At 61.6% G+C, this 20,709-nt stretch overlaps 1 protein-coding gene across 1 annotated transcript in view; it reads right to left on the bottom strand.

Moving 5' to 3' along the window:
* LOC311423515 (receptor-type tyrosine-protein phosphatase V-like) overlaps nucleotides 1-11,661 on the bottom strand; it is a 32,333-nt gene extending 20,672 nt beyond the window's left edge. Inside the window, exons 1-12 of the mRNA XM_084497573.1 lie at nucleotides 10,977-11,661; nucleotides 10,061-10,124; nucleotides 7,707-7,973; nucleotides 6,739-7,008; nucleotides 5,968-6,234; nucleotides 4,139-4,411; nucleotides 3,599-3,859; nucleotides 2,864-3,136; nucleotides 2,036-2,305; nucleotides 1,397-1,666; nucleotides 697-969; nucleotides 131-403 (exon numbers count right to left, since the gene is read on the bottom strand). Coding sequence (XP_084353699.1) covers nucleotides 131-403; nucleotides 697-969; nucleotides 1,397-1,666; nucleotides 2,036-2,305; nucleotides 2,864-3,136; nucleotides 3,599-3,859; nucleotides 4,139-4,411; nucleotides 5,968-6,234; nucleotides 6,739-7,008; nucleotides 7,707-7,973; nucleotides 10,061-10,124; nucleotides 10,977-11,042 — 2,827 coding nt within the window. The 5' untranslated portion in view covers nucleotides 11,043-11,661. The remainder of the gene's footprint in view (nucleotides 1-130; nucleotides 404-696; nucleotides 970-1,396; nucleotides 1,667-2,035; nucleotides 2,306-2,863; nucleotides 3,137-3,598; nucleotides 3,860-4,138; nucleotides 4,412-5,967; nucleotides 6,235-6,738; nucleotides 7,009-7,706; nucleotides 7,974-10,060; nucleotides 10,125-10,976) is intronic.
* Nucleotides 11,662-20,709: the final 9,048 nt, after the last annotated feature.

The raw sequence follows: 20,709 nt of genomic DNA, 5'->3' as shown, positions 1-20,709 counted from the left end.
GGACAGCAAGCAAAAAGGGTGAGTGTGCACAGCAGGGAGGGGTTGGGATGGGGAAGGTGGTGGTGGGTGCTCCACAGGGCTATGGGGCACAGTGGAGAGCCCTGTGCTCAACCCAGCCCCTCAGACTCACACGTCCACTGGGTGATGTTGGTGGAGGAGGCTTCAAAGGAGCCTTTCACGGCAAAGACCTGCAGAGCAAACTTGCTGCCTGCCTCCAGGTGAGTCCAGGTGATGTTCTGGGCATCCTGACTCAGGATCTGGACCCGCTCCCTGCTGTGGGTGGTGAGGCTGTACAGAACAGCACGGTAGTGGTCCCTCCTACCGGGGGGCTTGTTCCACCATGCGTGAAGCTCCAAGGAGCTGCCTGGGTTGGTAAGGCTCAGGTTTGTCGGAGCAGCAGGAACTGCAAGGAAAGACAAATACACGAGTTGGAGAAAAAAAGGTCCAGTCCTGAACATGCAACAAAATCCCCAGAAAAGCCTTGCTTTCCCCAGGCAGCCAGCACAACAGCCCAGAAAGTGCCCTGTGCCCCTTGGTGCAAGAAGGCTGCAAGAAGCAGGAGATGACTGCAAGCCAGCAACATCGAGAAAAAGACCACGGTGCCCTCCAGTCCTCCTCCGAACACAGATCCCATCCCACCTGGGGCTCCTTGCAGCTCCCCCACCTGCGTCACCTGAGGGTGCTGAGGGTGCTCACCTGTGCACCCAGAGGTGTTCCTGGGGAGGGAGCGGTAGGGGCCGGCTACTGCCCAGATCTCAACAAGGTAGCAAGTCCCTGGTGCCAGCCGCCCCAGGGTGATGTTGGTGCTGTCTTTCCCTGCTTCCAGGTTCCTTGCAGGTGAGGACAAGCCTTCCTCGTGCACGCTGAGCAGGTATCCATCCCTCTGCCCAGGAGGGGTCTCCCAGTGCACAGCCAGAGCCCAGGCAGTGCCGACAGGGCTTGCTGATAGGGCGAGTGGAGGTAGTGGGACTGCGGGAGAGAAAAGGCATTACAGGGGATAAACGTGGGATGCTCAGGACTGATGCTCATTTGGGAATGAAGCTGGGAGCTGCAGAACCGTGAGCAATGAAAATGTTGCCTAAAAAGTGCTGAGAGCAGCAGGTTGCTCCCAGGTCCAAGCTGCTCCCTCCATCCCAGGTGATGACACAAGTCACCACCATGGCCCCAGAGTCCCTGTCCCAATGTGTGGGGCAGGCTCCCAGTGTGCCCCATTGAACCCCTGGGCCCAGAATGAGCGCGGGTCCCAGCATCCTGAGCAGGAGATGGGCACCAGTGGTGCTGCGGGGACGTGGGCACAGGACCCTGCTGCAGGACAGCCCTGGGGCTCCCTTTGGCCCCCAGCCCCTTGCCAGGTTGGCCACCAGGACTGGGACACGCAGAGGGGCTGCCTCCCTACCTGTGTAGCCGATGGCAGTCTGAGAGGAGGTGCGGTGAGGCCCAGCCTGCGAAATGATCTCCACCCGATATCGGGAGCCTGGCACCAGCCCCTCCAGGTCAAGGTGGGTGACTCCACGGGGGACAGACACGTTCCTGATGATGGACAGGGACTCGGCCACCGAGAGCTGTACTAAGTGGTCTCTGCCACCGCCTGACTCCACCCAGCTCACGTGCAGCTCCTGGGGACTCCGGCCAGGCTGTGCGCTCACGTTAGCCAGAGACAGGGGATCTAGGAGGAAACACAGCGCGGAAATCTGTGAGCTGGTGAAGGGAAGCAGATGGAGAGGTCAGGACCCAGCCCACACCTCTGCACAGGGCTAAAGGAGAAGTGTGGACAGCTGACTGCCAGCTTGCCCCTTGCTGGCACCCTGTGCAAGCTGCCCGTGCATGTCCCCAGGGTGCATTTTTGGGGACCCAGCAGCCAGCATGCAGCACCTAGCTCATGACACACGCTCCCATTCCCAGGAGCATGGATCATACAGCTCTCCCTGGAGCCTCCCTCCAGAGGTGGCCTGGGCACGTCCGTGTCACTGTGAGCCCTGCGGGCAGCACCAGGATGCCCTGTCCCTGCAGGAGGCTGGGGCCACTCTTCACTCACATGTCCACTCGGTGGCAAAGTGTGACGAGGACCTGTATGGGCCAGCGAGGACCGTCACCTTCAGGAAGTACTGAACGCCGGGGGACAGCCCCAGGAAGGTGAAGTTGTGGGTGTTTGGCCCCACGGAGATGTTCCTCTGCATCGGATGGCTCTTGCTGTAGAGCTGGAGGTGGAACTGGTCCACGTCGCCAGCAGCCTTGTCCCAGAAGGCTGAGAGTCCCAGCGGCCGCCGGGTGTTGGTCAGGGTCACGCCGGATGGAGCCAGTGGATCTGAGAGAGGAGACAGCAAGCAGTGAGCAGCAGTCGTGGTGCAGGTGATGGGCTGGCACAGGAGCTGCCCCAGGACGAGTTACAGCCTTTTTGTTTTGGGGGACAGCTTCAGAAAGGAGCTGGGAATACAACAGCTGACCACAAAAAGGGCCCTCTGCCAGCATGCACTCATACTGGGCACCCTCAGCTGCTTGTGCCCAGTGGGCTTTGGTCACCAGCCCTGGCAAATCAAACCCCAGAATAGTCTGAACTCATTAATAATAGTCTGCCCTACAACAGACGTGGGAGTGCGTCCCCACCCTGCCTGCTGGGTGGCATTTGGTAATGTTTTCCCATTCTGTGATGGGTCTGTCCTGCACTGAGGACCCTTTCGCTGCCAACCTGGGGCTCTGCTTCTTCTTCCACTCGTTCTTTGTCTGTCTGTCCAGCCCTGCCCCTGGGTCCCTGCTACACACGGTCCATGTTCTGCCTTGCTTCCATGCCACAAGATCTCTGCTCTCCCTGGCCAGGCTCTGGTTGCAGCCTGCAGGAGGGCTGGGGAGGGCATTACACACTCACATGTCCACTCGGTCGCTGATCGCACGCTGGATCTGTAGGGCCCAGCCAGAGCAGCCATCTCCAGTGTATATTGTCGCCCAGGGACCAGGTCCTCAAAGGTGACGTTTGTCCAGTTGTTCCCCACAGACACGTTCCCGACCTGCTCCTGGGATTTGGTTTCCCGGAGGGTGCCTGTGTAGCCGGTGTTGCCAGCAGGAGCTGCTCTCCAGGAGGCTTGTAGAGAGGTGCTGTGGCCCTGGTTGCTCAGGGTCAGCTGCTCCGGGGGCAAAGGATCTAGGACAGGTAAGGGCTAGAGTTACAGCTGCTCCTAAACGGGGGTTACCAGGCAGAGGTGCAGCCCCAGATGCTTTTCCTTTCACTAGGAGCACCCACGCCAGGGTCCTCTGGCCACCTGTGGGGTCTGAGCGGGCTACCATCAGCCCCACTGACACCCACAGGTTTGGCGGGGGGGGGGGGGAACATGCACAGAGACTGGACCAGCACAGAATCCAAACTGGCATGGTAGGAGAGGGCTGCCCTGGTGCTGGACGTGGGAGAAATGGTGTGGACCAGGGCAGCAGAGAGGTGGTTCGGGGCAGATCCAACCTTAGCAGTGCCACCAAAGCGGGGCTGAGGAGGGACTTTTTATGGGGTGAAGTTGCAAAACTCCGATGCTGTGACATGTCTTGAGGCACAACAAGAGGGAAAAGGGCAGGACTGAGTGGGAACCCCGGGGCTGGCCGTGGTGAGACTCACATGTCCAGTTGGTGACGCGCCGGGGTGCGGATGTGTAGGGGCCAGCCACAGTGCTGACCTCAAAGGTGTAGAGGGTCCCAGGGCGCAGGCCCTCATAGGTGAAGTTGGTGACACCTCTGAGCACCGAGCTGTTCTCCCCTGGGTGCTCCACAGGGCCTAGGGCCAGCAGGTAGCCCTCTCCCGTTGCCTCCTCCCAGCTGGCCAGCAGGCTGTAGGGGCTGCCCAGGCTGGACAGGCTCACTCCCGATGGTGCCAGTGGCTCTGCAAGAGACAGGAACAATGTCACAGGATCACAGGATCACAGAATTTCTAGGTTGGAAGAGACCTCAAGATCATGGAGTCCAACCTCTGACCTAGCACTAACAAGTCCTCCACTAAACCATATCACTAAGCTCTACATCTGAACGTCTTTTAAATCCATTTCTGCCCCCACTTCAATCCCCCCTGCTGGCCCACCAGCCTCCTGCATGCTAGAGCTCAGCCCCTCCACAGGGCACCAAAAATACCCCAGAAAAAAACACGCTTTGGCTTTCTGCTTACGTGTCCAGGCTGCTGCGCTGTGGGCAGAAGCCCGGTAAGGGCCAGCCACCGCTGTCACCTGGACAGAGTATTGCTTCCCAGGGCTCAGCCCATGGAAAGTGACGTGACCGCTGTCTCCCCCAACGGAGATGTTCCTTGCCGGAGCGCCGTCCTCTGCCTCCCGCAGCGTCACCAGGTAGAAGTCCCTCTCTCCTGCCGGGGTGCTCCAGTGGGCTTGCAAGGAGCTCTGCTCCTCCGCATTGCTCAGGGTCACGTTGGTGGGGCTCAGGGGGTCTGGAAGGGAAGGGAACAGGGTGGTGGTCAAGGTTATGGGGTGCTCTGGACCCCAAACCCAGGGCTTGCTGTCTTGGTTGTAATTTAGGACTGTCAGCACCAAGGTGTTGGGCACACCAGTATATAGGGCATACAGTCCTGCACTGCTCGGTCAAAACAGAAAAGCAATAGTGTGAGCAGGTGCCATGCAAGACCCTAAGATCTCCCCATGTACCCTGGAGCCTCTCTCCCTCTTTCCTTGTCTCCAGGGTTACATCCAGCCTTAGACATCGTTTTAGAGCATGCTGTTTCCACTCCCCAGTGCAATCATTCCTGGTTTAGCGGAGCTCAGATGAAGCTGGCAGCCCTGCTGTGAAATTCCTGAAGGGCCCCTTCATCTCCAGTTGTATGAGCTTGCTGATATTCCCAGGAACTGGCCTGGATCGAACTGGCCGGCTGCCCTGGCTTGTTCGTCTGGCACTGGGATGTCCGTGCAGCCGGGTAGGTCAGAGCTGCAGACAGCGACTGCGGGGATTGAGTCAGGCTCGCTCCAGAGCAGAAAAAAAAACAGCTGGGAGTGTGGAGATCTTCCAAAATCCCAGCTGCGGAGTCAGCAGTCAGCAGGCTCTGGCTTCCCAGACTGGCAGAGCTGGAGACCTGCAGTCTGGTGGCACCCTGTCCTTACACGTGTGCCTGGCAGTGAGCGGCGCGGGGCCAGGACGAGCCGCTGGGCACAGCTCTCCCGAGCCTGCAGTTTGGCATTTCTCTAATTTGCTCATCACTAGAGAGAGCCAGCACTTGCCTGGCTTTCGTTTTGAACTCATTTTCAGGAGTCCTTGTGCTGTCCAGGCCTTGGATCGCTCTCTCCATTTTTCCTCTGGTTTCCTGGGAAGGTCTGGGAGAGTGAATACGGGGCCAGCCCTGTTCCCAGTGCTAGGGACACGGCAATGGCAGAAAACGAGGGCTGTGGGGGGGAGCCACCCACCCTTGGGGCCATCACCTGAGGTCAGAAGGTGCAGGCAGGGGGTGATGGGGCAGCTGGCTGGGGTCTGGGAGCACTACCCTCAGAGTCTTGATCTACCAGAGCTGGCTTCTGTGGCTGTGTTTGCACAGCACCCGCCTCATCAGAAGCATCCATCAGGGTGAATTTATCTGGTGCTACCAGAGCATGCTTGTGACAGCACTGAAAGGGAACCAAAGATCCATTCCCCTCCAGAAACCTCTGGCTCAGCTCAGTTAAAGAGCTGTCCCCTGCCCACTGATTCCTTGGGGGCCATCCTGACTGCAGCCCTCTTTCTGCAATGGTTCCCCTGCACTGGGTGTCTGTGTTGCCCTAAGGCTTGTCCAAACTTCACGTGTCGTCAAACATTCCCACCCCACGGGCTCCATCCCCTTTTTCTGCCATCACAGCTCCCCACAGCTGGGTCCTGGGGGGGCTTAGGATCAGATCCAAGCAGCAGATTTGCCCTCTGCACAAAGCGCTGTGGCAGGAGACCTCCACATTCAGCAGCTGGACCGGAGGCAAGGAGAAGAGCAAGGCCAGCAAGGTCCCCAATGCCCCGTCCACCTTTACTCACACGTCCAGGCCGTGGCGTTGGGCCCGTCCACTGTGTAGGGCCCAGCCACGGCGCTCAGCCCCAGCCAGTACTGGGTGCCGGGGTGGAGGTGCTGGAAGGTGTAGCTGGTGAGACCTCTCTTGGCCGACAGGGTCTTGGTCACCGTCTGCGTGAGGAGGTTGCGGAGCACGAGGTGCAGCCAGGCGGCCCCCTCAGCGCCCGCCCAGGAGGCCAAGAGGCTGGTGCTGGAGCCGGGGCTGAGCCTCAGCTGGGTGGGGATGGAAGGTGCTGTGGGGAAAGCAGTGAGATTTGGCAGTGCACAGGGGAACAGGGGGGTCCCACCACCCTGCTCCCAGCCACAGCAAGGTCTCCTACAACCCTCAGGGTCTGGCAGGGGTCTGCTGAGGGTTGTGTCTCCCGTGTGCCTTCCCAGGTGGACTGTGGGGCTCCTGAGGTTCCTCCAGATATTTTGAGCCTGCAGCAGCCCAGATAATGCAACATCCCTGCAGCTCCCACCCACCAAAGCCTTTTGCTGGCTACCCTTCTCCCGTGGTGCCACAGAGCAGAGAAACCCAAGCTGTGGGGTCATGCGAGGCAGGACGGATATGTAAGGTCCTGCCACACTGGTGGCTCTGGTGGCCCTTTCTGCCTCCCTCAACACACAGCAGCGATGCAAAAAGCTCCCGGCTGTTCCCCACCCTACACAAGATGCCCACCCTGAGCCTGGAATCCAATTCCCAGCCCAGCCAGCACATGTGCTACACCCCTGCTGCCAAACCAGTCCCTCCCTACCTGTCCACTGGTGGATACTGGTGCTGGCCTGGCTGGGTCCAGCCAGTGTGCTGACCTTCAGGGTGTACTCGCTGCCAGCCAGCAACCCGTCGAACAGGAAGGTGGAGGCGTTTGGCAGGACGGACACATTTCTCACAAGCGTCTGTGAGTCGCTGTGGTAGAGGGCGAGGTGGTAGCCGTCCCGCTGCCCACTGGCCTGCTCCCAGGAGGCGTGCAGCGTGGCTGAGCTCCCGCTGCTGCTCAGGCTCAGGTTGCGGACGGGTGAGGGACCTGAATCAGACATGGCATGGATGGATTTGGCTGGTTGTCTCGCCGCCAGCTCGCTCAGGAGCTGGTGGGACAGACCTACCCTCCAAGCTGCCTGAAACCATCAGACAGATGCTGTCTGAAACCAAACTGAGCTGTCTGAAACCATCCCTTCTCCTGGCCGAGCCCTGCCCTTCAGCCCTGCTGGCTTTTTGCAGTTTTTCTACCTCCACCTGCACCTGATTTACTCAAGGATCTTCCGGAGATGCTGCTGTCATCCCCATTCTCCTTTACATGAGCCAAGGAGGGTCTAGGACAAGGCTTGGTCTGACAATGACTGGCAGGGATGTCCCCAAATCTTGGAGCAGATGCTGCTTCCTCGTAGCTCTTCCTAAACCTCCAGGCATGACTTCTTGCAAGCCCCCAGCTCTCCATTGGGTCCTCATCACACCTCACTCCATCACTAGCTGTGTTACCCCAGGAGACATGGCCTGAACTTCAGAGTGCAGGGGTAGGACCAACCCTCCACATGGATTCAGGAGCGACCCCCTGGGCCCTGGGGATCAGGGAAGAATCCTAACCCTTGCAGCTGTGAGGACGTGCCCAACCTCCCCATGGATTCACAGGCCCACCCTGTGCTTCACACCCTCCAAAACAGCGGGGCGATCCCCGTCAGGAGCACGCAGACCCTTTGAGTCTGCAGTCCCAAGCGAACCCCTTACTTGTCTGCGCTGTGACCGTCTCCCTGGCGGTGTCCATGCAGGCAAGCGTGGCTGTCACCTCGATCTCATAGTATGTGCCAGGGGTCAGCCCGTGGAACCAGAAACTGGTGGTGTTGGGTCCCGCAGATCCATTCTGCAGCAGCGTGCCCGACCCCAGGGAGGAGAGGGCGAGCGAATATCCCTCAGCACCCGCCTCCGGCTCATCCCAGGAGAGAAGGAGGGAGTCTGACTGGCCGTGGTCACTCACGCTGAGGTTCAGGAGCATCCCTGCAGGAGCAAGAAGGTATGGAAAACCCCGTGCACCACGTGAAAGAGGTCCTGAACATCTCTTCTATTGCAAAAGGACTCCAAAGGCTGCAGGCCATCGCTTGTTTTGATCAGACAGCCCCACGTTTGCAGCAGAAGAGTTGCCCTGAGGAGGCAGAATGCCCTGCTCCTCACCTTACAGGATTTTCTTGGTTGATGTTGAAGTGCTTTGGGCCCAGCTTGCAAAAACAAAACCATGGCCGTGGTGAGCAGGCTGGATAGAGCAGAGGGGCAGGCTCCTGCCCTGAGACCTCAGCTGAGATGGAGCCGAACTGAACCTGGGCTGGGAGAGCCAAGAAATCAGCCCAGGTCTCTGCAGCACCCAGGTGAACCAGACCCAAAGCTGGGGACAAACCAGTCCCATTTGGGCAGAGCAGGGTGCTGTGTACGGGGAGGGGACCTGGATTTGGGCAGAGCAGGGTGCTGTGTACGGGGAGGGGCTGTGGGTTTGCTCAGTGCCCTGCCCAGGTGTGTCCCCACCTCGGTCGTGCCGCAGCAGCAGGACCGGTGCTGTGGCGTCCAGATGAGTGCATCTGGGGATGAGGAAGTGGCACACGGGGTTTTGCCTAATTGTGGGGTCGGTGGCCAAAACTGCCATCGGATCCCCGCCCTCAGAGCTGCTCAGGAGCCACATGCACAAACAGGAGCTGGACACAACCTGTCTGTCGGGGCCAAGCTGGCAGCAGGACCCCGCCAGGCTCCGTCTCTGCCTCGCCGTGCCTCTGCTAGCAGATTTGCCACGCGCTCCCCGTCCCCAGCTTCGCTGCAAGTGACGAGCTCTCCATGGCTTTCAGCCTTTGGGAGACATCAGAGCAGCTCGAGTGCTAATAAGGCATTTGTGTAAGAATTAGCACTTCAAATTTATGATGTGCAACATGTTGTAACAGGCTTGCTTGAGATCTGGCAGGGCACAAAAGCTCGAAACAAGCACAGCTATTGTCCCAGAGAGCTGCTTGGGGCTGCCTTTACTCAGCAAAGAGTGGTGTAGGGTGAGCCCCAGGGCCAAGAGCACCTTTGGGACTGCTCAGGTGCAGCGTGTGCCCTTCCTACAAAGCTAGGGAGGCGTGAAGCTCTCAGAACTGCAAGCAATTTCCACTTCGTGCAATGAAATGCAGGAAATGCAGTTAGTGCCTGCCACCACGCTGAGGAGAGCTTAATGCAGCAGATGGATGCACATGGGAAAACCAGACGGCCACAAGGGCAGCACGTAGCCCCAGCCAGCTCCCTGGGAAAGGCCCTCGAGAACCTGCCCTGAGCAATTCTAGCACAGACTTGGGAGCAGGCTGCTGGGAAGGGCCAGCGGGATGCCGATGGGGAGCTGAGGGCAGGGCTGGTTCCTCCCAGGGATGGCCACAGGGATCTCACCCTGCACAGGGGTCGCAGGGCTGGCTTTTCGCTGTGGGATTCCTGTCAGCTCATGAAGGTATGAGCTCTCCACCCATTTTTGCCTGCTTGGCTCAGGTTTCTGACAGCCTGCGTTGCCTGCCTTCATCTCGGCAGGCGTCGTCTTCACCTCTGCAGTGCAAACGCCCCACAGCGAGCACATGCAGGAGACATCCTCCAGCCCCAAGGACGTGATCACAACACCACTCGTACTCCGTACACGAACCCTCCTAACCACACCACTGAGAGCCATGTCCTGCTCCATCCCATGCCCCGACCGGTGAGCACACAGTGGGGAGCACCATCCTGCCTGGGCGGCTGCAGGGGCTCCATGCAGGGCACCCACGGCTGTGCCCCTGCTGCTGATGCTCTGTGGGGAGGAGGGAGCTCGAAGCCTCTTGTCCATCTCTCCCGCTGCCCCCCTGAAGCTCATCTCTGCTGCAAGAGCTCCTGTGGCTGCCATGAGGCTGGTTGCTGGAAGGAGATGGGGCCGGCTCCCTCCCCTTCCCCGGTCACAATCTGCAGACCACAAGAAGTCTAAAGCAGCACATTTAGAAAGCTACTCCAAACTCCAAGGTGCCTGGCCCATCATGTCTGCTCATCTCCCTGCTCCTGAGCACCACAACCACCCTCCACAGCCTGGGGACCTCTTTGCTTCGGCTTACCTCTGTCGCTGGGTGCATCCTGGCCCTCCGCCCCTGCCTGTGCTGTCTGATTGCATCCCTCGCCCTAGGGGGACAGAAGGAGACCGGTGAGATGTGGCCAAGGTGGGGTGGCCAGGGCTGAGACACGCAAACAGGGCGAGGACGCCCCACCGAAACATCCAGGGCACAAGGGGCAGGTCTGGGTAGTGAGTGAGCTCTGGACAGGCCCTGGCCATCTCCCTGCCCCCATATCCCTCCCTGCCGTGATGGGGGGGTCAGAGGGACCCCAGACCCCATCCCCTGCAGGCTGCACGGTGAGGGCTTGGCCCGCGAGGACCAGAGCACCCAGCACCCCTCTGACCACAGCGGGTGCTGAGCACGCTGGCAGGACACCCGTCTCCCCACAGGCTGCAGGGTGTGCCCTGCTTTAGGTTGAGGCTAGTTCCCTCCACATTAAAGGAAATATCTCTGCCCACTCCCTGTCCCGCAACAAGCCGCGGAGGAGCAATCATCTTTCTTGAGTTATTTCCCCCTCGGCTCCGCTGGCTGACTCATTTCTGTCCGTCCCCTCCAGTGCCTGCGCTGCTTCGGGTGTGCGAGGAGGGGGGTGAAGGGGCTGGGGACCCCCGGTTGGAGCAGGCAGCCCCAGCTCCTGGGGCCAGCAGCCACGCAGCCGTGGCAGCAGGAGCATGCTCTGGTCCCAGGCACCGGGAGAGGGCACGGCGAGGGAGGGGGGAAGCGGAGGAAAGAGCCAGCTCGTAATTGCAAACGTCGCTAATTTGGTGCAGCTGCACGGCTGGAAGAGGCAGCCCAGAAACATGCCGTCATTCCTCAGCGGGGTAGGACTATGCGAGCCCCTTGCTGCCAGCAAGCCTGGAGCCAGGAGCCTGCATGGACAAACGGGGAGTGGGGGGGGGGTCGAGAAACCAGGGCTTACCTCTGCCAGGGTTCCCAGGAGCCACGGCACCCACAGGACGAGCAGCGGCAGAAGCGGTGGTCTCATCGGGACCAGGGTGGCTGCAAATTAGAGGGATGTCAAGCTGGATGTGGGGGGGGGCTTCTCAGCAGTAGCTGTCCCCAGCCGTCCCCTTCTCCTGTGGCAGCGAGGGGCTGCATCCCCGCATGCCCCCAAAGCTCGGGGGCCAGGATGGCATCAGTGGGGCTGGGCAATGCGTGCCGGCACGTAGCACATCAGCGCTGCCAGCCGTCCCTGGGCACGAGCAGAGCCTCCGGGCTGGAAGAAGTGCAGGGTGTGCGTGTGTGTGCCTCTCGCTGCGTGCATTTGCTATTGTTCCCGTGGAGCTGTGTCCCTCTGCGGTGGCTCCGCTGTCGTCCTCGCGTGAGCGCGTGTGTGCTGCGGCCAGGGAGCGGCCGGCCGGGGGGCTCGGAGAGGGGGCTCTGGCCGTGCCTGGGTGTCTGCACGCCTGGAGCCCTGCCTGGCCATCAGAAGGAGTTGTGCAGAGTTGTGGGAGTTGGTGCAGAGAGGGGAGGAGAGGGGAGGAGACAGGACAGGGCAGATGGCGGCTCTGCGCTGGAAGGGAGTGCCCAAACCAGCCCCCAGCAAGGGGAGGGACGGAGGGACGGAGGGCACCCGCAGCCTCGGGCTCGGATGTTGGAGGGAGCTTTGGCACACGCGTGGGTCCGGGTGCTGGACATCTCTGTGCAAAGCACGTTTGTGCACCCTGTAGCTGTTTACGCACGGATTTCTGTGCGGGGAGCTGATGGGGAAGGGGAGCTTTGGCTGTGCTGGGTGAGCTGGGCGATGCGTGCCTCCGTGCGATGCCCTGAGCAACAGCGGGCGGGTGGGATCTGGGGGGTGCACAAACACGCTGAGAGGGCTGTGAAGCTGCCCCATCCGTGCTTTGCCCTCCTGAGGGACTGTCTGGCTCTGAGCTGTGCCCTGTCTGCTCGTGAGGCTTGTCAGAGCCGTGCTTTGCAGCACTGTGCCCCAGCCGTGCGCGGGGCTTTGTGTGGTGCTGGGCCGTGCGGCGCGTGGCCGGGTGCCAGCCCTGATTCCGAGCGGAGATGCCATTGGCTTCACATCAGCGCTGGGGAGCTGGGACAGCGCTGGAAGAGGCTCAGTGATGCATCCACCCCGGAGGCCAGCGCAGTCTGTGTGGCCGTGGGAGGCTGTCCCAGTAGCCAGCGTGGCCACCAGCGAGGGCTATTCAAGCCGTGCCGCTTGCTGTCAGCCACTGGGCTCTCAGGGTGGGGTCCCATGGGGACACATCCCTCGGCTGGCCCCAGGACAGAGGATTTCCACCCCCAGAGACTTGGAGTTTTGTCAGGAGGAACCAGATCGGCCCCCAAAGCTTGGGCAAAGATGTGGAAAAGCCCCTGCCCCTGCACGTCGCTGAGAACAAAGCAGGTGGCGATTCCCTGGACTAGGACCCATCTCCAGCCCCGGGTCCATCCCCAAACCTGCTGAAAGCCCCCAGGCTGATGGGGACAGCTGGGATGAGCAGAAAGCGTGCAGGTCTCTTTCCCACTGTGCTCCCCAAGTGCCAGGAGCTCCAGGAGTCCTGCTCCGTGGTCACAGCCACAGAGAGGCTTGGGGAGGAGGAGAAGCCCCAGGGGCGGCTCCCAGTCCCTCCAGTCCCCTCCATGCCTGCTCACAGCACTCAGCCGCAGGGCTGGGGTCCCCACTGGGCAAATCCTGTTCTCTGCAGCAATGGCAACACCCAGAGACCATCCCAAAACTTGCAGGCAGGGCTAAGCGAAGGAAAGCTGGCAGTGGCTGAGTGCAGGGCGGATGCTCACAGGTACCACAGTCGGCATCTCCAAAGACACTTGGCTGGACTGGGGCAGAGGGGGTTTGGGGCTGGCTGCTGCTGCCTCCAGTGGGCTGGGGACTGGTTCCCAAGGCCCCTTTCCAGCGGCTGCAGCCAGCTGGGAGGAGGCTGGAGCTCCCTGCTGCAGCGAGGGCTTGCCAGGATTACCAGGGGGCCCCGGGTGGGAGCCTGGAGGTTACGGCTGGCCGGGCCCCTAGGGCATTTGCAAAGAAGCTTTTGGTGCAGCTCCCCACCTGCCCTGCTACGGGGGCTTGAGGAGGGATGACCCCGCACCACGGCTGGGGACAAAGGGCTCAGGGAAACCCTGGGAAGAGATTTTGCATCCCCTGGTGTCTGGGGCAGGTGACAGGAGGCAGTGTCCCCTGCTGTGGCACAGACAGGAGGTTTTCCCAGGCTACAGACTCAAAGTGGGGCTCATTGAGCTTCAAAGCACACCGGATTGCTCCAGGCCAGCCAGAGGATGAACCCCTTCACTTGGAGCCCTGGGAAATGCCAGCCAGGCTGAGTCTGCCCTGCCCAGAGCCCCCTGTGGGGCTGGGAGCCTTCCCCTAGGTCCCGAGGTTTGGTGTCCCAGCCCTTGGTGTCCTGTGAGCTGCAGGGCCGGATGCTGCTGGGGACTGCGAGTTCAGAAGGGATAGGTCAGCATTTGCAGTTTGGCACCGATTTGAGGGCTGGTCCTCCCTGCATCCATCCCCGGGGTGAAAATCTTTCCCTGCCCACCAGCACCTGCATCCCGTCCCATGCAGCAGCACGGTGCCAGAGCCCAGCCAGGTGCCCACACCTCACTGGTGAGACTGGGCACACCGCTGAGGAACTCCTCAGTGCGAGTGATGCCATTTGCCTGCCACAGAGCTGGGGCCCAGACCTCTGTTTTTGAGAGGTCCAGCAGTGGGGACAGCGAGCAGGGACACCCAGCTGCCCCCAGCTCGGTGGGATGAGGGGAGGTGGCATCTCAGGTGCTTCTTGGAAAACAACAACTGCTGCCACAGCCCCCTGGGGGGGACACAACTCCACCCCTGAGGTGGTTTCTCTGGGGACACGTCCTTGCCAGCCCCATCGACTTAAACCCAGGGACGCGGCGAGCTGGGGCCAAGCTCGGGGGCTTTGGGCTGTGCCTGCGGTGGAAAGCAGCCCGAAGCTCTGCCAGGAGCCAAACCCAGGCCCTGTCCCCGGCGCCGTGGGGCTCAGCAGCCACCCGTGCTGGGTGGAAGAAGCTGCTCATTACGTGCCCTCCTCGTGGCCACCCCGGTGCCATCATGCCACCGCAGGCGAGGGCGCAGAGAGAGCTCGCTGTCAGCTGGGGATGCCAGAGCCCCCGGCCGGTCCCCCCGACAGCGAAGCCTTCCACTGTTCCAGACCCAAAAACAACTGCAGAAGGTTTCTCCACCCAGCAGCTGGAAGCAGGCCTGGAAACTCAGGGGCTGCCGAGTCATCACATTTTCCGTGAAGCAGCAAAGGCTACCGCAAGGAGCAGGGGGATGGGGGACGCCCAGCACTGGAAAGCTCACTTGCTTGTGCAGAGGGACAGCAGCAGCAGTGCAGTGGCAAAGACCTGGTCCGAGGATGCTCCTGGCAGCCCCCCTGCACGGTGCCAGCCTCAGAGCAGAGTGGAGCCCACCCCCAGCCCCTCTGGGGACCTTTCGGGGGATGCAGCAGGCAGAGCGAGGATGAGCACGGAGGTGTGCAGGATGTGAGGATGCACTGGTGCCACGGGGTCTGTGCACGGTGACAAAGTCCCTGAGGCTGGGCACGGGCAAAGGAGGGCCCCTGCACATCACTGCCCAGCACCATGCCATGAGTGAAGCTGTCAGAGCGTGGAGGAACCCTCCGTGAGCTCCCTGTGAGCTCTGCCATCACGCCCCGTGCAGGACGCCTAGCAGCCCTTCTGGCCCTAATGGCCCAGTTATATGGACACTGGTGCCACCACCATCAAGCTGGGAGCAGCTTTGGGGCTCCTGTCCTGCCTCGGCCTGGCTGCAGCATCCCTTTGATCCCCGTGTCCCTGGTTCCCGTCTCCCCTTGTGCCCACCAGCACCGCGGGCTGCCCCAGGCCACGATTTCTCCCCGCTGCCACCTCCAGGAGACCGAGCGCTGCCTGGGGCTGCAAGGGAGGAACGAGGGGAACCGGCTGCTCCCAGGGACGGAGCCCTTGGGGGGTGCAGGTGCCGCTGGGACCCCTCCCTCTGCGAGGTTCACACGCCGCAGGGCTTGGACCCTGAGCTGCAGAGCACCGGGATGCTCTCGCTCCTACCCCTCGCAGGTGTTTAATCATCATTTCCACGCTGAGCCCTGCCAACGCTGCTGCCTGTCTCCCGCCCCACAGTTGCCAGCCCTGGAGCTCTTCCCATCCCGCAGAGGGGAGGAGAGCAGGCAGGCAGCATGGACGTGCAGGGCACAGCTCTACCCAGAGCCACACATGGACGCTGGCCAGGCTGTGGGCAGGCAAGGAGAGGAGCGAGCCCTGAGCAAGGCGATGCTCCGCGTTCCCCCTGCTTGCTGCCGGTGACCGATGAGACCCAGCAGCAGCACCCGGGATGCCTGCGGGCATCACCCAGGCGCCTGCAGAGCTGGGAAGAGCAGGGCTGCGGGTGACTCAGAGCACGCCCAGCAAGCTGGTGGAGCCGGGTAGACCTGCTCAGCCCTGCCGGGGTGTGGGGTGAGTCCCCTGGGGCTGAGCAGGCTCACAAGTTCCCTTCCCCTGGCTGGGGCGAGAGACACCACGCGGGGAAGGCTCAGAGCAGCCTGGAGAGTGCTTGCAGTACTAGGGCAGCACCTGGTCATCCCCCTAAAGCTCCCAGACCACCACCAATAACCCCACCGGGCTCTGCTCCCACCCTGGGATGCAAATCTGAGGGCAGAGGCAGAGCACAGAGGTACCTGGTGCTGCCAGGACCTCCACTCGCAGGGCCAGGAAGGTGCTGCTGGCAGCACTGGGAGCAGCTCCTGGTGCCCACCCGCACCTTGCCAGGCTGCAAAACCAAGGCATGGGGTCCCCAGTGCAGGACAGGAGTTCCCCAGGACAGGACAGGAGTTCCCCAGGACAGGACACACGCACGGATCCTGCCCCATCCCCTGCAGCCCACCCCAGGTCTGCGGGTCAGGGTTTGCCCGCGCCGTGCCACAGCACAGGAGCATCCACGCTCCTCTCCCCACCGCACGCATCCCGACACATTCACATCTGGCAAAGGAGAGGGGAAACAGCACGGGACTGGTACCTCTGCTGGTGGCCATCCCTGGCACGGTCGGCATCCCGTCCCCGTGAGCCCGGCGCGCGCGGCGGCGGCTCCGCGCGCTCCCGCTTGCTGTTTACTCCCGCTTGTGCGCAGCCCTGACGCTCAAGCCTGGGCTGGTCCGGGGAAAGGCCCGCCTGGGCTCGCCCAGCGCCTCTGCCAGCGCCTGCAGGATGCCACGGAGGAGGGATCGGCTGGATGGAGGTGGCCCCAGTGGTGGCTCCATGACTCAGGGGTCTGCAGCCCGGGGTGGCAGGGCAGCATCCGTGGGCGCTGGGGGCACTGCGCCATAGGACCTTTGGAGGAAGCAATTGTCCCTTCGTACCGCTACTGCGGAGGGACAGGGAGAGCCCTGAGGCTGTGATGGAGCAGTGCAGGCATCCAGACCCATGCTCCAGCCCCGAGGCTATCTGCGGGCCATGGTTAGTGTGTCTTCGCCCTGAGTGCCATCAGGCTGGGCATCAGCTCGCGGAGAGAGCCCCTGCTGCCTCATAGCCCCCCTAGAAGGGGGAGATGGAGGCAGAGCAGTCAGTATGTTGGCCCAGGAGGTGCAGGACATGCTGAGAGCACATCCAGGCGGGCATTGGAGTCCCCACCCTGCTGAGCAGAGGAAACCCAGGACGTGGGAGCAGGCCCCAGGGCTCCCCCTCACCCATCTCGATGGATGCAGCAGGAGGAGGTGAGCGTGAGGACACCCATCTCCTGCGGCCCCAGCTGAAAACAGGGCCTGGAGCTCACGTTGCTGAAGTTGCTCATGTTTCTGGGCTCTGGGGCTGCTGGCAGGATCAACCTGGCCGAGCCCCACGTGAGAGCAGCGAGTTCCTGAATCCGCTGTGTGGTGCGCGAGGGAGCTTTGCCTCGTCCTCCTCTGCCCCTTCCCTGTCCCCCCATGGCTGTTTCAGGGGCTCAGCCCTCCCGCCACGGGCACCCATCCCCGTCGGCAGCTCCTTCACCCCCGGCTTGGCAAAGCTCTGCAGAGGAAAAGGAGAGGGACGGCGACAGTGGCTCCATCCAAACCAGGCTGCCCGCACGGGAGGGACAGGGGGAAGCCTTGGACTCCACGGCCATGCTCAGCAGCTTGCAAAAACACAGGCTCCAAATTTGGAAAGCAGCTCAGTTTCCAAATACCACCACGAACTGAAAAACTCACCTCAAAATGAAACCAGCCCCGGCCCTTGGGTTCAAAGTTTCCTGTATACTACCAAACCTGCCAGACGGCTGCATTTGCACAACAAAAAGGTTTGGTTTTGGGGCGAAAGGTCTCTTTTTTGGAGGAGTAAACACAAGACCTCCCCATCCTCCATGCCTGCAGGCAGGAGGCTTGCCTGACAGCTCAGGGCGAAGGCAGGGCAAGGTCCTATCTTGTTTCCTGGCTGCTTTCCCTCCTGCTCATCCCCCTGCCAGCACCACTGCCACCACACCGAGCTGCCAGCCCACCCCACAAAGTGCTGGACCCCGGCGGGCTCCGTTTCGCACCCATCCCCATAGCAGGGTCACCCTGGAGGCTCCCAGAGCACAGAGATGGGTGCAGGACGGGGCTGTGTGAGGGCAGAGCTGGTCCCTACGTGATGGGAGCACCTCCTGTCCATGGCTCACCCCACACCGTGGCGGTGCCGTGTCCCCGTGCAGCACCCAGGGGTGCTCCCTCCCCGCTGCGCGGCTGCTGCTTTGGCAGCAGTTCCCTCTGCAGCTCCTTGGCTTCTCCCTGGCAGCGCCCAGAGCCAAACACAACACGAGCCTGCCTCTCCGGCTGCCAGCAGCTCCTGCTGCTCTCTGCTTCCAGCCCCCAAAGGCAGGCAGCTCTGCTTCTTCGCGGGGATCCCCACCCCGTGTAAAGCTGCACCCCCTCCCCGAAACCTCCTCCCCAGCCAGGCGCACATTTGGGGCTGGCACAGCTCCAGCCCGGCTGGTCCCCGGACTGTTTTTACCCATCCCAGCGGGCAGAGGCACTCTGCTTTCTCCCTCCCAGAAGCTATTTCTTGGGATATTTCTTGGACACGGTGCCGGGCTCGCAGCTGGCAGTTGGTAAGGGCTTGCTGGCAGCTTTGCCTCACCCGGTGGGTGCTGCAATTCTGGAGCAGGGGTGAGACGGTCACAGGGGGATGATGCCCAGTCCGTTCCTCCACCACTATCTGCTGGATATTTTCCTCCAGAGCCCCAAGAAGCCTCTATCCCCTCAGCCTGAGCTCCTGCTGCTTGTGCTTGACTCAGAAGGGTTGGAGCATCTCCAGGAGCCACACGGAGCCCAGCCCAGTGCTTCCCTGCGATGTGCCCATGGAGGTGACCGACCTGCCTTGGGTGGGGGCACGGCGTGGAGAGCCCGGCCACATCCAAAGCTCTGGCAGAAGCGATTCTCACCTCCGAGGGGAGACACCCTGCCCTGCCTCAGTTTACCACCCGCGCGTGGGGAAGCGGAGCGGCCCCGCTGCCGGGGGGGAGGGCGGAGAGCGGGCGGGATGCCGGCACGGGGCGGCAGGGCGCTGTGCCGAGCCTCCTCGTCACCCCTGGCCTCTCATTAGCAGCCAGTTTGGCATCTGGGCCTCGACGCCACGCTGTCCTGCTTCTGCCGTGGGTGCTGAGGCCGGGCCAGGCTGGCTGGGGGGGGTCCGGGATTGTCCCAGGGCTCGGGGGCACCAGGCAGGCTGCTGCTCGCCTGGAGCCGCTTGGCAGGGAGAGCCTAAAACAACAAACATTGCAGAATAAGGGAACGTCTCACTGCGTTTTCCTGGTCAAATGTTTTCCTGTTTTCTGAGCAGCTCTTCCAGCTCCACTAGGGCAGAGGACTCGTCCCAAGGCAGACCTTCAGCAGGAGGCAAGAAAGCAGGAGAAGAGGTCGGGAAAGATCAGCTCCAGGAGCAGCGGGAGCCTTGCCGGGGTCCTGCAGCAGCACACGGCATTGTTCTCTCCCCTCTGGGATGAAAGCATGCCGTGAGCACGGCGCTGCCTGGGTCAAACCTGGCTGAACACCGCTTGTTTATGGACCCCCACCCATGGGGGTGTTTGTGAGACCCTGAGGATGAGCCCTGTGTAATTTTGGTGCCCTTCCAGCCTTGGGTCCATCCCTTCGCCCACCAGTGCCTGCCAGAAGCTGTGCTGCAGGTAAGGGCACCCTGCACGAATGCTGCCACCCGTCAGCCCCCTGCCCAGCTCCTTCATCCCCACCCACCTCTTCCTCAGCCGTTCACTGCCCTGGGCATGGCACCAGCCCGCCAGACCCCCAGGGAAAGGCACAGAGATGTGCTCCATTGACAAACATCCTCTTTCCCCTCTGTTGCTGAGCATTATTAAAATAAAAAAAAAAAAAAAAAAAGGAAGAAAAAAAAAAAGAAAAAAAAGAAAAAAGAAAAGAAAAAGGTTGTAGGCAGAGTCTGGCCTGAAAGCCAGCCTGTGAGTGTGGGCGCCCGGGGACGGTGACCCGCCGGGAGGACGCAGGCGCAGGGGACGCTGACACGCGGGGCGGCCGCCACTGCTCAGAGCAGCCCCGGCTCCTCGTGGGAGACAGGAGCCATCTGGACCTCCTCTGGTCTGTGCATGCTTCGCCATCCCTGACCCCAACGGAAACATAAGCCAGGCCATTGCTGGAATGGAGAAATATGCAGACATCGCTGCATTTTTCTGCCCCAGATTTGTCTGCAGGGCTCCCAGCAGCACCCGTGGGTCCGGCCCCAGCCAGCACGGTGGGATGCGACTCCCTGCGGGTGGTGCAGGAGGTGCAGGAGGTGCAGGGTTCACGCTTGTGGCCCCCCGAGGGACTTCATGAGGCTGAGCATGGGGCTACCTCTGGCAGGTAGCAGGCAGAGATGGCTTTCCAGGCTCACGGGGTCATTCTGAACTGGTGGTCATTGCAGTGCAGGATCCACGGGCCCTACGACAAAAATTAAAGCAGGAGGGTAAGAAATAGAAACCCAGGAGCGTGCTGTCCCGTGCACAGGGCAGGGAATCGGGTCTGCCTCCACTCTCAAAGCACACCCAGGGTTTGGTGGTGACGGTGCTCTGGGGTTAAATATTTGCAAGCAGGACGTTTCTGAGGCAGACAGTGCCCCTTATAGGAAGAGGGAGTTCCTTGTTGCATCCTGCTCAGAAGCGACAGGAGGACACTTAGTGGCTGCAGCAGGCACTGTACAGCCAAGGAAACGAATGCGAAACTTCTCTGCTTTGTTAGAAACACGAGGATTGGAGCCTGAGTAAAAACTCTCCCTCGCCAGAGTAAGGTTTCATATTTGGAAAACAAAACAAAACGGCACAACCCAAGACCCCAAAGCAAACGATAAAGGTGCGTGGTCACCTGGAAGGGGCAGCCCACTGCCCACCGGTGCGCCTCCGGCGTCACTCACGCGTGTCCCAGCTTCACCTTCAGAATAAATCCTGCTGTTACTCCGGTTCCTTTGGGACCGGGGAAAGCCTCAGCTCTTCGCAATCCTCAGGCGCTGCTTGCTGCGATGCTGCCGGGTTCAGCCCCCCCGGGGCTGGCTCACACCGACCACCTCGCACAGCTGCTGGGGGCAGCGGGGAGCGACCCCTGTGCTTGGGCACAGCACCCGGCGGGGCGAGCAGGATGAGATGTGCCAACCCCACCAGGAACGCCTGGGATCGAGTCCCGGGGCACAGCTCCGCACATTCGGCTGACGAGGAGGTGAGTGGGTGCTCC

Source organism: Aythya ferina (assembly GCF_964211825.1).
Source record: "Aythya ferina genome assembly, chromosome: 25".
Lineage (NCBI taxonomy): Eukaryota > Metazoa > Chordata > Aves > Anseriformes > Anatidae > Aythya > Aythya ferina.
This window is presented reverse-complemented; position numbering and strand designations above follow the sequence as displayed.